The sequence below is a fragment of the Parus major genome, chromosome 12, assembly GCF_001522545.3.
Source record: "Parus major isolate Abel chromosome 12, Parus_major1.1, whole genome shotgun sequence".
In the NCBI taxonomy this organism is placed as follows: Eukaryota; Metazoa; Chordata; class Aves; order Passeriformes; family Paridae; genus Parus; species Parus major.
This window is the reverse complement of record NC_031781.1, coordinates 6,111,482-6,125,105: the sequence shown is the minus strand read 5'-3', so window position 1 is coordinate 6,125,105 and position 13,624 is coordinate 6,111,482. Positions and strand designations below refer to the sequence as shown.

Sequence of the window (13,624 nt, the reverse complement as noted above, 5' to 3'; positions counted from 1 at the left end):
GTGAAACACCTCAAGGCCTGTGAAGAAGGTGCTTGTGAAGCACCTCAAGGCCTTCCTGCCTTTGGAAGATTCAAGTGCACAAAATATACTCCCTTCCCATCTTTTACTGGGGCCATTTTCCTCCTGTTTGGGACTCCAAAGGAGCCTGAGCCCTCTTCCACACCCGAGGCACTTCCCAGATGGGCACAGCAGGAAGCAAGGCAAGGCAGTCAGCCCCAGCACAGTGGTAAACTAATCACACTGCCAAACTTTTGGTGTCATTAAGGGTACACTTGCAGAGTTACTGCAGCTTAGCTGATGAGTTCTAATGTATTATAGTGAGGTAACATGAACATGCAAATATACCCTAAAAAAGGGGAGACATACTCAAAAGTCTCACATAATCTCCTGCTGCTGCCCCTTGTGAGCTCTAATCATTACCATGAACCTGAGTCACTACAGCAAAGCATGAATCCCATCAAAGACAAGAGGTAACCACACTGAATGCAAACTGCTCCACTGTGTCCCCTACCTTTCTCTGGTGCTTCCTTCTCTTCTTTGTCTGGCAGGGTAACATAAGAAAACATCTCGGGTTTGGAAGCGACAACTCTGTCAAAGCTGATCCTGTTCATGGTGTGTTTATACTCTAATTCCACTTCTTTCTCCAGGCTGCTTATACAGTCTAACATGCTGTTACAAGATACAGAAACACTGAGAACCCATTGCATGGGTTTGAGCACATGCATGCTGTATCACTACTGCAAACTCCACCCCTCCCTCCCAAATTTGCTAACCCAGAAGCTCACCTACCACTGAACACATCAGGAGTATTGTGCAGACAATGAAACAGTCAGCAAAAGTATCAACTGGACTTTTAATGACAGAGGCAAACAGGGAGTGAGGACTAGGACTGTAGCCTTCTTCTTAAGTGCCTTTTCAGTTCAAAGCAACTGGGTAGAAACATTAGGGAGGGAAGGAGAAATAACCACAAACTAAAGAAAGTAGCTGGCAGCTCTGGAAAAGTTGGGCTATCCAAGCTGGCCTTTCATTTGCCTCCTGCTGAATGCCTCTTGTTGTCCATTTCCTCAGCCAGAACACTCACATAAGTGCTGAAACCCTGCCTTAGGAAATCATCATCCTTTACCTCAAGCAGGCAGAGTACCTTTCTTTATCCCTACATTTCTGCTTACAGAGACTAATTGCTCTCCTACTTTCCAGTTCAGGCCAGCAGATCATGCAGCTCCTCACACCTTCTTATTTCTGAGCAAGGCAATCAGTCACGGCTGATTCCCTGCAACACCACCAGTGGCTCATGATTCATCAGCCCAGGGACATTAAAATGCCTCCCCAATATGAACTGCATCACAAAGAGATACTGCATTATATCCAGGTGGAGATCTCCTGTTCTGTTGGCCTCCCCCCATGCAGATCTTTTGATTTGTTTTAGCAGCTATTAGTTAGGTAAAAGGGTCACCAGCAACCAACAGCCAGGTCTCTGGAGACAACGATGGTGCACTGAAGGTGCTCTGCAGATCAGTAAAGTAATGACTGATCTGTTCCTCAAAAGCACAGAGAGACAGCAATGTCAGCCATGTCATTTTTGTCAACCTTCTTGCTGTTGAAGGCCATTTAACTGCAGGTGTAAATATGGCTTGGTGGGTCTGCATATGGAATCTACTTCAGCTGGGAGCACTGACAGACCACCCATCCTGTACACATGTCTCTGGGCCTGCCATCTGACTACTTCTGATGCCACTCTGGGCAACAGAGTAGTGTGCTTGTGCACAGAATGGAAGGTAGGTGAGATCTGCCTCCACTGACACTTGCTTTGAAGCCCTATGAAGTCCCACAATGTTTATGGACTGAAGGCTGAGCCCCCAGACATGTACATGATGCTTTACCTCTTCTCATCCTTCATTTTGGGAGTCTGCATAGCCAAGCGCCTCATCCTCTTCAGGCTTTTCTCACTGATGGTATCCAGCCCCTCTGTGGGCATGCAGTCCACGTAGAAGTGGTACATGAGCAGCCCCTGTGTCTTCTTACGCAGGCTGTCGGCAGAGGCCACGCGCTCCGCAAACACCTGGGGATCCTCGGCCAGGAACTGCAGGCAAACTCGTGGCACCCAGTACTGACATGGCAACAATGGAGCTCTTCCTGGGAAATGAAAGTACAGCTTACAAGAGTCTGCAGGGAAAACAAAACTCAGAATGGTTTGCAGTGCTGACAGCAGCTTTTTGATAGACAGGATAATTGGGCTGCTTGCAGGAGATCAAAATGAGGGACCAAAGCTGAGGACAGCGAGACATAAAGAGCATCCTCAAACTTTTCAAGAGAAGGGTACTTCATTTTAATCTGTCCACATTCCCTCTCAAAATGGCATTGACCCAGAAAGACCAACATTTTACTCTTCTTGAAGACAGGAAGGATGGGAGAAAGAATAAAAAGAAAGGTGTCTCCAAAGTGAAAACCTCAAACCTCAAACAGGGTCAAATTAAGATGTGGAGCTCTCTTCCCTGGAGGCTTTTTCAGACAAGTTAAACAGACACATATCAAGACAGGTAACAGTGAAAGGGATTAAATGACTTCTTGGTGTCCTTCCCATCTCCAGCTAGGAAAAGCATGGATAATGAACTGGCTCTCAGACTACATGACAGGTCCCAAAAGACCTTATTTGAAACATACCTTGTGGAGTTATTCCTCCATTGAGGATGGGTCTCCCTTCTTCATCACGCACTAGACCTTTCTTGTCTGTTTTATGAACCAAGTAGAGATCTGTCTCCTTGTCATAATCCAGAACACCAACATCAATCCACTTGTAGATCAAATCCTGGCTTTTGGGGTCCTCTGAGAGAGCCAAGGATTAAAACAGGGTTAGTCCATTTACCTGAAGGCTACAGCAAATGGACTTTCCTGATCCGAGTGGTGACGCCACATTTGCTCATTTGAATCTCAGTCAATCTCAGAGTTTCTGCTGTGACTAATTAAATAATGAACTTAGGTTGTACAGCTTAGGATTTTCAATGTTTCACACACACCAGACAGAAATGTATCTCTATTGATACCAATATGGATACAGATCAGGACAGCATTATGCTGTCCATTCAACCTGAGAAGGGATCAGGCGTGGTGCTCCTCAAGACAGCAGCAAGCAGAACTCAGCCATCACGTGCTGGCTGCCCAAGCATACACAGAGCTTATGCCTTATGCTTCAGTTTTGCAGACAGTCAAGCCTCTGGAGGCTGCTCCAGAGCTGCAGATGCTAGTTCCCATGCTTTTAAGGTACTGCAAATGTGTTAATATGAGCTGCAGCCACAGCTGGACATCAGTACAACTGTACCTAGTAATGCCTTCTCATTGACAAGGCTCCAAATGGTGGGAAAACAACGTCCACGTCACTTAATTTGGCCCAGGTTCACTGTTGTCTGAACTCATCTTCTGATTCTGCACTTGCAGTGAAATCCAGGCAGAACATACTGCACATGGAATTACCGAATTCCATGAAGATAGCTTTGCACCAATAAAGAGAAATTTTGCCTGTGCTGATGAACAGCCCAAAGGCAAAGGCAACTTCTAAAAAAAGTGGAAACAGTCCAGGGCAGGACTGGCAGTCAGTGAGATCTCTGGTCTCTTGCTCTGACTGCCTGAGCCTGGTCAAAATGAGATATGGCTTTTCAGCTACTTAGAGCTATGCTCATCAGAATCTGTGTGTTCCCTTCTGCTGAAAGGGCCTGTAACTGTTAGTGTTGCCCCACTTGAGCAGTAACTGATTCAAGTTTTACCATGTCCAAGTACATCATCTGTAGGTAAAAGGGCTTTTCCCGGCACTGGCTTTCTATCAGAAGATCCTGGCTCCAGTCCTAGTGAGATCCACTCTTCTGGAGTTCGACAGTCAAATTCATCATTGTCAAATACCTAAAAAGCAAGGACACAAATGAAATTAAAATTTACTTCAGAAACAAGAAAACCCAATAAAAAATTTCATGAGAGGAAAACATCAACATGCAATTCCTAAATGGGCTACAAAATATGGAAATAAGTCCAGGTGCAAAAGCTGTGCTGATATTTGGTCGACAGTCTTCACCCAAAAAGCAGTATCTGTACCTCCAGCCCTTTCCTAGGGAGAGCAGACCAACACTTGGAGAGGTTTCCTGCAGCAATACTGCTGACTACTGCATTCAGAAGGAAGCAGGTGACACCTTTCCTTTGGACACACAAAAGCCAGTGAAGGAGCACTCTCAAGGACTACTAGTTTTGTCAGAAGTTGTGGGTACCCTGCAGAAGATGCTCAGCATCTTGTAGAGACCCTTCAGTGCCTAAGCCAGCTCCAAAGCATTTCCTTGTTTTGTTGCTTGTTGTGTCAATACTGGCTAAGTGTCCTCAGAAACCTCCTGTGGTATAAGCAATGAGACAGATCACAAGTACCAAATGTGCCCTCTTACCTTTAAAGGGAGGTAGATAGGAAACACAGTATCTTTTTTCTCCTCAATAGGTGGTATATTGTCAGGGTCATAGTGCCTTGGCATCAGCTGATTGGAGTCTATCCCCTTGCTGGCCAAGAGCTCAGCAATATCAAAGGTGAGATAGAGCCGTCTCCTCCTGGTTTACATCAGAAGAGGAAATAACCACTTATGTGCCTGTAAGCATCCCCATGACTACTACTCCACTTTTTTACTGTGCGCCCCTATCAGTAAAAACATTTTTAGTACACATTGCATCCATTTCTATTTCTTCATTTATAGCACAAAATAATTCAGTGGAAGTGACCTAGAATGATGAGTTATTCCCATCTATAAATTATATACATGTACTACTGTACTAATACATTATAGAGAATACACAAACCCAGAAATTAAAAAAAGAATGACACAAAGATGACATAAACACTATTTAAAAACCATGTTTTCTTCACGTATCCCAGTGAATTTCTTTTGCACCCTCTGCAATGCATGCACGCCCCACTTTGGAGACTATTGCCTTACAGGACAAGGTTTCCTTAAGGATTTTTGATATGTTATGTCTTGAAAGCCAAAAATCAACACCCTAATCTGCTGTGTCCATTTCATGATGATGCCTCTAGCCATCTTCTGGTTACTTACCTCTCTACTTCAACCTTCCGAGGGTTTTTCCCTGGAAGCCGTTCGAAAGGCATCTGCACTTTGGGATTAAATGATTGTACAGGGAAATCTGACTCATCAAGGATCTCAGTGGATGGTCCAACCATTTGCTTATCCAGGAGACTTTTAAAGTTCCCAGGAATCTGGAATCTTGTGACTAATAGACAAAGAGAAACATCTGAAACCACCAGGCTTTACTCTGCTTTACAATCACACAGGAGGACTCTGCTGTCTACTGGGCTGTCTGCAGAAGTCACTTCACTAGATTTGTACGAGAAATCAAGCAGACATCAAATAGAAACAAGAAAGACCTTTTTTCCCTGTGACAATATGTGATTACGGTTTTCCAGTATCAAAACAATGGCACAGAAGAAACCTCCACTGAGAATTACTGTCATGCAGATTTTTGGGAGTCAGGGCACTGACCTGGCTCCAAGGAGCTCTGTTTCATTCCCAGCTTTGCTACAGACTCTCTACATGATAGTGGGCAAGTTACTGTCTCTAGTGCACATCACCCTCAGAAAGGGATGGGATCCCCCTGCCTCTCTGGGGGCCCTGAGACTGAGAGTCAGTTGTAGCTGGGAGGAACTTGGTCAAGGTGGTGATAAAGGGGAAAATAAATATTACAGGGGAAAAGAAGCTGCACAGGTCATCTTTGTCTCCTTAAGTGCCTATTCACACCTTGGGACAAACCCCTCTCTTCTCAGCTTTTGCTCAATCAAACCACCCACTCAGTTCAGCAATGGTGTGAGAAAAACTTGAGTTAAACAGCCAACAATCTCACCATTTGGCCAAACGTTTTCAACAGAAATTTGGACTAAGCAAAAAGTATACATTTCCAAGAACTGGCAGAAATTAAACCATGTCATTTACCCCATAAATAAACCAAACTGTTTATATTGCTAAACAAGTTGCAAATAATAGAACAGCAGCAAACTGGGAATTTGAAGCTTAACCTAAATTAAGTAATTGCATGCAAGCTTTAAAAAGCACTATTCCCTAGACAGAGCTAAGCATTGAACTAAAAATAGATTTTAGTGGAGTGAGAGATTTTCCTTTGATGAACTTTCACATTCTATCAAGGAGAAACTTAAGAGTCAGGTTTGGAATTGGGTATTTTGAATGTCAGGCTTTGAACCCAATTGTTTACTGTGTTGCATTTGCTTCTGGAATCATGGACCTGACCCTTGATTCCAAAGCAATTGTGCAGAGCAGCCAATAATGCCAAAGCCAGACATGTTTTAAGACAGTTAGGTACAGGAAGGGTCCTATAAGAGGTCATTGCCCTGTCCTTCTTAAATGGCCCGTGACTCAACCCTTGTAGCTGTACATTGTCTACCTAGAGACTAAAGGAAATAGTCATTAACTGGCTCCTCTCTTTCTCTACCTCCCTCCCTCAGGAAGGGCAGCTAGCCTGGCATGAATGTGCTCTTAAACACTTGCATGGTCCATAATGTAATTTTGAGGAATCCCTAAAATGCAGCTCTTTAGCCTCATGCATATCTCTTGCTTGGGGTCTTTACGGAATGGCCCTGATTTGTATTTGTTGTCAAGGAGCACAGCTGTTCCAATTTAGTCACTTCACTGTTGCCAAATCCATGGCACCATCCATTATGGCACTTTGTGCACTATCAACTATTTATGTCAATACTTAGTGTTTCATTTGCATTTATATTTCCAACCTGATGGCTTCTTCCCCCTTGAAGAAGCAGCAGATCATAAATAGAGTTCTGTCTCCACTTGTTAAAGATGAGTCTAGCTTGTCAAGATTCACTTGAGGAAGCAGTCATTTGTCCTCACTCATGAAAATAAATGTCACATCTAAGCACAGGAGGGTGGTATATACAGTTCCCATCTTTCTCTAAAATCCTCTCACACACACATTTTCTTCCCACCCACTGCCAGTCTATGATCCATATCCCCAGGAGTGCTCCAGGGGCCAGGAGACTGCTGGCAAACCTTCAACCATTCTCTGTTCCTATATTTGAGCATCCATGACACAAGTTCTTCTTGTAAGCAGGTGGCATCAGCAGCTCTGTACACACAGAGAGCTGTTGCATCTATGGAGAACAATCCGCTCTGGGGTGCAGCTGGGTGCAGAATAAATAAATGAGGGAAGACCATGATTTTGGCTATGTCTAAATCCCGAAAACAGCTTTCACAGGCAGGTCCCATTTTTGGGGTTGTCATCTACAGGGCCAGCAGTTTAACTTGATGATCCTTGTGGGTCCCTTTTAACTCAGGATATTCTATGATTTTCACAGGAAAGGGACACTGCTGGCTCCACGCACAGTAAGAACACATGCAAATTCAGTGTTCTGGCAGCAGGACCAGAACTCCCACAGGCACCAGCACAGTCCACCCTGAACCCTGGGGGAAGTAGATATATCCAGGAGAAAAGGAAGCATGGTTTTACCACCCACTCAGATCACTTTACTGCACCTCTACATGAAATTCGATTTTCATGGGATATTCAAGCAGCTCAGCACCATTCCTGAGCACTGAAAATGAAAGCAGAGCACAAACCCAGAGGGAGCAGCCTAATTCCCAACATGCCCACTATAGACAACCTTAACAGTTATGCCCAGTTTCCTGCCCCACCTCCTTCCCTCTCAGTGTATTTACCGTTAGGGGTGTGCTGCTCCTGGTTTGCCTGGTTCACCAAAGACCGGGACACGTGGGGGCCACCAGAAGCACCCTGGAATGTGAGGGAAGTGTCAGAGCACAGTCATGGCATAGTGTGAGTGGGGATCATGGAGGTACAGAGAGAAAGTGTGACTATAAGACTGACTTTACCAGTTCTTTAGGGGCAACTGAGACTGTGAGTAATGATCAGAAAAGGCTCAGAGACACAAATACCTGAAAAGTTCAGCCCAATGCACAGAGACAGAGGATCTCCCAGCAGCATGTGGCCTGATGTCAGGATGTTGACTGGGGACTGATTAGGCAGCCAGTCATGAGGGTTTTACTATCAAATATCACCTACAGTCACAACCACAAGCCTGCCCTGCCATACTGGCATCCCAAACCCAGGCAATTGTGACAGTGCTGTCACTGACTACGAAGGAAGGCAACACAGCTCTGACCAGGATGAGCCTCACAGCTTCACTTTGTAAAGGTCAAGGTCTTGCACAAAGGCCTCTGAGCAAAGGAAGGGCTAGGACCTCAGGTGAAACCTAAACGTGTCCACACCAGCTGTACCATCAGTCTTTTCCTTACAGGACAGTGTGGGAGAAAGGACTGCTCTTTGCACTTACCCCTGAGCTACTGGAGGCTCCTGGAGTAGGGACATCAGCAGAAGCCTCGCTGCTGGTACTGGGACGGCTCCTACTCAGAAAATTCCTCAATTCCTTCCTTGCTTTCTCCATCTTCTCAGGAGAACAATGCTGCGACGTAACCCTGGGCTTGCTATGAGTGGAAAGACATTGAGCCTGTCACACACTGTATCTTTGGCACTCCTCCACACCCTCCCACAGTGCTGGATATCCTTGACTTGCTACCATGAGTGGGTAACACGGAAGGTTCGATCCCCTGATTCAATACCAACCGCTGCATTCATGGCCTGGGGGCCATCAGACTCACATGGCTGCCTCAATGGCTCACTAACCCTGGAGAAAGAGATTGCTTTATTATTCCAGATGGGTTTAAGAGTGGGAAAACCAGCAGTATACACAAGAAAAGCTGCTTTCCTTAAGCAGCAGGGGCTTCCCGGATCTGTGGCAGCATTCAAAAGGCTGCCAGGAGAATTTGGGTAAACTGGGACTACAAGAGAAGTACTACTTTTGCTGCACCCAAATCCCTTAAAAACCTTGTCACGCTTGACTCCAGTGGGAGTAGGCTACAGCCTAGGATACCAACACAGCTACTCCCAGGTGTAAGTCTGCCTCTTTCATTTAAATAATTCATGACAGATGTTTAAGCATCACCTAACACATATTAAAATATAGCCAGAAGCTCCCCTCTTACTCCTCCTGCAGGGGATATTTTTGCTCAGCTCACAAACAATTTCTGCTCTTCCACCTTGGGAGATGCAAGTCCAGGCAAGTACCACAGCTGCACAGCTTTACTTTATAAGAACCTTTGTGCACTGAGAGATACCAATTAAGAACAGCTCTCAGACTTCTGGCAGGAGGATAATGCAACCCTTGATTTTAGGCTTCTCTAAACAGAGAGATGACTATTGTAACTAATTAGAATAGCTAAAGTGATACAAACCCCTCCAGCCTGCACACACGTGCACTGATAAAATGATGTACACATACCTGTGTAGCTTATGCCTATAAACTATGAGTCAAAGCTCTCCATGGTGTCTCTCAAAGACACTCTGAGGCCAATACAGCTTACCCAGACTCCCCATCCAGCCCTACTTGACTAGTGGTTTGTCTCCTGCACCCTTGCTAGGACTTTTCTTACTTCTGGTAGCCAAGCCTCTGTTGTAGGAGTCTTCCAGCTTCCCACACACAAGTGCTGAAAAGACCTTGCCTGGTCTTGAAGGCCACAGCTGGCACAGTACTTGTTTAGAGTCTCATCCTGACCAGGAGACAATGCCACAGGATCCCTTCCTGCCATGCCCTCTCTGCCAGAGAATGGAGTGAAAACTCTGCTTGCCCTATACTCTTGATGAGGGAGGGCAATCTTTTCAAAATTTCACCTTGCTGCCTGTCTGTGAGAATGAATCGGGCACAGCAGAGAAAGCATTACATGCATACCAGAGATAAGAGGGAATAACTGTGCTGGTTTATTACTGCAGGTTCAAGCCAGTGCACAATTTTGAGAAGTTGAATCAAAAAAGAAATCAGATAATAAATCAAGGTTACCATGATGCGAATCTTTTAAGTGAAATGGAGTAAACTAACAGATTGGAAAGACCTGGGAGATGAGATCAATAATACCCCCTCCCCTCCTTCAAGCTAGAAAATCTCAAATCTCTCTCCTCTCAGCTTTGCTTTGGCATGGCAACTGGAACCTCACACCCTGAAGAATGAATTTTCCATGGAGGATTTTGTTTTTATTAGCTATTTTATGCTCTGGCCATATCTATTTTAGCAGCCCAGCAGGACTGATTGGAATCAGCCAAGATCCAAGGATTCCTGATGAATCACTGCTGGACTCTTTCATGCCTGCTGCACTGGCTCGGAGAACAGCAGCAAGGCAGAACAACCCTGCGGTGCCTCTCCTGATGTGTCACCTGAGCATCCTCTCCTGGGGAGCAGGGCCAGCGTGCCAACATGACTTGCTGTCCTTTTGCCTCTTACCACCAGAATCCTAAAACCATGCAATTAAAGAAGCCAGCCCCAGGACACAAGATTCATCTGAACTTTTAGTAGGGGTGAGTGACTGAACCCATTCCCAGTTTAGCAGGACTGGGACCTCTTCCTGGAACCAAAATAATGTGGCTGCTGCCTATGATGGACAAGTTTCCATGATTAGGGAAAAGTGCACCAAGCCAGCCCAGAGCAGGCCTAATTCTTTGCTACTTTGCTTGCTGTGTATTCACTCACACCTCTGTAAAGTCCATCCTGAGCACTTATGTCAAAATAAAGCAAACCACTACTCAGTGTCCAGATCACAAACATCAGTCATGATCTCCCAGCTGCACAGAGGGAAGGTCCCTGTGTTTGCAATTGCAAAAAAACCTGACATACACCACTTAAAATAAAGAACAAACAAAGGTATCCAAAGTTTTCCCAGTATTTCCCCAAACAAATCAGTAAAACAGCTTGTCTGAGAGCACTAAAGCTGATGTGGATGTGGGAGAACTGCTAAGCACAAAGGGAATCCTACTCTCCTGTCACCTCATCTGCTGGGATGTGTCTGGGTTTTCCAACAAGGATGTTTCCCAGAGCATGGTGGGGAGCTCGCTTCAGTGCTAGCCTCCAGTTTGGTGGTTGGGCTGGTCCCATCCACCTCTCAGGAATGGTTTCGAAGCTGGTTTCAAAGATGAGAGGAGACCCTCTCATTTTTTGACTCAGCCTAAGTGCTGAGCCAAGAAGTTTACTGCAGAGCAGTTCCCTCTTTCCAGGCTTCCAACATCAACTGCCTTTCCACACCCCTGAAAGAATGTGCAGCATGCAGCCCTAGGGCTGTCCTCCCCTCCCTCCATCCAGGAGTGACCCCAGACCCTCATCCTTGGGCAGCAGAGCTTGGTATGGATTGCCAGAGAGAGAACATCTCCCATCCCACAGCGAGCACACAATGGCAGTTCAAGCTTTCAGCCAGCTCTGCTACAGCCATTGCTGATGGTACCACATAGCTTGTGCTCAATGACTCCTTGGTTGTTCCAGGGATCCTGAAGAAGAGCACTGAAACTGCCCACTGCCCTGTCACACTCCAGCTTGGGGCAGGAGGTTGGATCCTGCCACATTCACAGCATTCAATCCTTTCCTACTTGGAGCACTTTCCTCAGGACTGAAGCTCTCCTTTGACAAGGAGAGGCACAAAGGTGGAGGAAATAGGAGTCCAGCTCATCACAAGTAGCTGAGATGTCCTCCTGAAAGCAGCTTCTCTGCCCTCCTCAGTAATCATTCTCCCTCACTTGAACAGCTGGGAGTATCTCCCTGTTCTTTGCTGGCAAACATCTGGATGGCACCGAGCTTTAGCTATGAAACCTTCTCCTGACTGCTAAGACACCTATCTCTGCAGTAATTTAGTCATGCTCCCCTCACACCTGAAAAGCATGTTTCCTAGATATACCAGGTACAATGTATTATGCTAAATTGAACTATTCAAAGTGAGAGCATATTCTTATGGCACTGCTGACACAACATTAGCTACAGCGTCTGTGTGTCATTGTGGCAAAACTATAATTACAATTTCTCGGTAAATCCAGGCTTTACACATCCAAGAAGTCAAACTCCCACATGTCTTGCTCAACGTCTGGTATGAGCTTTTTGATCTGTTGCCTCTACTTCAATTCTTTGATCCAAAGCTTTGACAAAATGGGACTCTTTTCTTTCAAATAAGGTTTAAAACGGCTAAAAATTGCAACAGAACTAGAGAATAGTACTTTAAATATCATCTAACCCCTAAGCAAAACCGCAGATTGAAACCTAGTATTTATCTAAAATCTATTTATCTGTGTGCATAGACAGAACCCCAGCTACTAGACCATCTGGACACCAACATGCAGAAATTCCCTCTTCCTATAATTTAAGCCATACAATATAAGCTCAGGCAAGGTGATGTGCTCTCAACAAACTGCTTTAAACACCATCCCATACTTCAAATCCCTTCTACTTTAAAAAGAGAGTTGAAAGTAATTTCGAGTTTTATAGCAGCCCATTCCCTCCAACAATTTGCAGAGTTTTAAAATTGATTTTCCTCTGGGTTTTAAAATGCATTCTTTTCTCCGCGGGAAAGCACCACCGGGTGCGGGGGGAGCAGCACGGGCGGGAGGCGGCCGGTGGTGCTCGTTACCCGGGGCTCTGCGGCACGGCCTGGCCTCACAGCCCCGGTGGTGCCGCAGGACACCCCGCCGAGCGTTTATACCCCGACTCCAACAAGGTTTGTGTCATTTACGAAGCACGACACGGATGAAACAAACAATGCTGTCGGTTTCATTTCTGAAAGAGGCCGCGGTGCGGGAGGAGCAGCCCAGGGGCTGTTAACGTGCGACGTGTGGGGATGGGGCAGCGCCAGGAGCAGCTCCCTGGGCACCAGCCCCGGGGACACCCCGCTCCCAACGCTCCGAGAAATCCCGGCCCTGCCCGCCACTTCCAGTGTCCTCAAAGCACGAGAGGACTCCCTCACGATTCACACCTGCTCGCCCGCCCGCCCTCCTGGCCCGGCCCCGAGCCCCTCCTCGGAGCCCGCAGCCGCAGCCCCGCTCCGGGGGCCGGCGGGGCCCTGCCGGGCCTGCCTGCGGGCGGTACGCACCGACCGACCCGAGTCCGCCCCGACCGAGCCGAATGAGTTCGCCCCGACCGAGCCCAGTCCGCCCCGACGCCGCACGCGTTGCCACGGGTGCAGGGGCGGGCAGAAGGCTCCGGCTGGAGGCTGCCGCTCCCCCCCGCGCGGGCCGTTGGGCTGGTCCGGAGGAGGCGCGGGGCAGCGCGGGCCGGGCAACGCCACGCCCGAGCCGGGGGGGGGAGCGCTCTCCTGGGGAAGCAGGGTCTGCCCCAAGCTGCGGCTGCAGCGTGGGGCTGTGCAGAGCGCCCTGTGCCACCTCAGAGCCAGCACCCAGCCACCGCAGGAACACCGCAAAGCTCCGGGTGCCGCTTCAGCTGCCGCCGCAGGGACATCGCAGAGCCCCTGGAGCAACTTACGAGTCACCGCTACGGAGTTGGCACCGGCATCTCTGAGTTGCCACCACGGGGACACCTGAGTCACCGCACTAGGGCCAACGCGGAGCTGCCACCAGAGGCTATGGCTGTGGAGCAGTGCCACCGAGCCACCACCAACCCGTGCCTTCCAGGGCTGGCATCTCAGCAAGGAGCCACCGAGTGCCACAGGGGACAGCCCCCCATTCTCCATGTGAGGAAGGCGTGGGGCTGGGTAACTGCAGTCCCGGTGCCATCTCCACAGCTGTTTGC

General features: G+C 47.4%; 1 protein-coding gene across 1 annotated transcript in view; it reads right to left on the bottom strand.

The window, feature by feature from the left end:
* Positions 1-13,086, bottom strand: part of DNAH1 (dynein axonemal heavy chain 1) — a 70,868-nt gene extending 57,782 nt beyond the window's left edge. Inside the window, exons 1-9 of the mRNA XM_019008140.2 lie at positions 12,969-13,086; positions 8,351-8,501; positions 7,719-7,791; positions 5,076-5,250; positions 4,419-4,575; positions 3,759-3,891; positions 2,662-2,823; positions 1,881-2,133; positions 512-669 (exon numbers count right to left, since the gene is read on the bottom strand). Coding sequence (XP_018863685.1) covers positions 512-669; positions 1,881-2,133; positions 2,662-2,823; positions 3,759-3,891; positions 4,419-4,575; positions 5,076-5,250; positions 7,719-7,791; positions 8,351-8,461 — 1,222 coding nt within the window. The 5' untranslated portion in view covers positions 8,462-8,501; positions 12,969-13,086. The remainder of the gene's footprint in view (positions 1-511; positions 670-1,880; positions 2,134-2,661; positions 2,824-3,758; positions 3,892-4,418; positions 4,576-5,075; positions 5,251-7,718; positions 7,792-8,350; positions 8,502-12,968) is intronic.
* Positions 13,087-13,624: the final 538 nt, after the last annotated feature.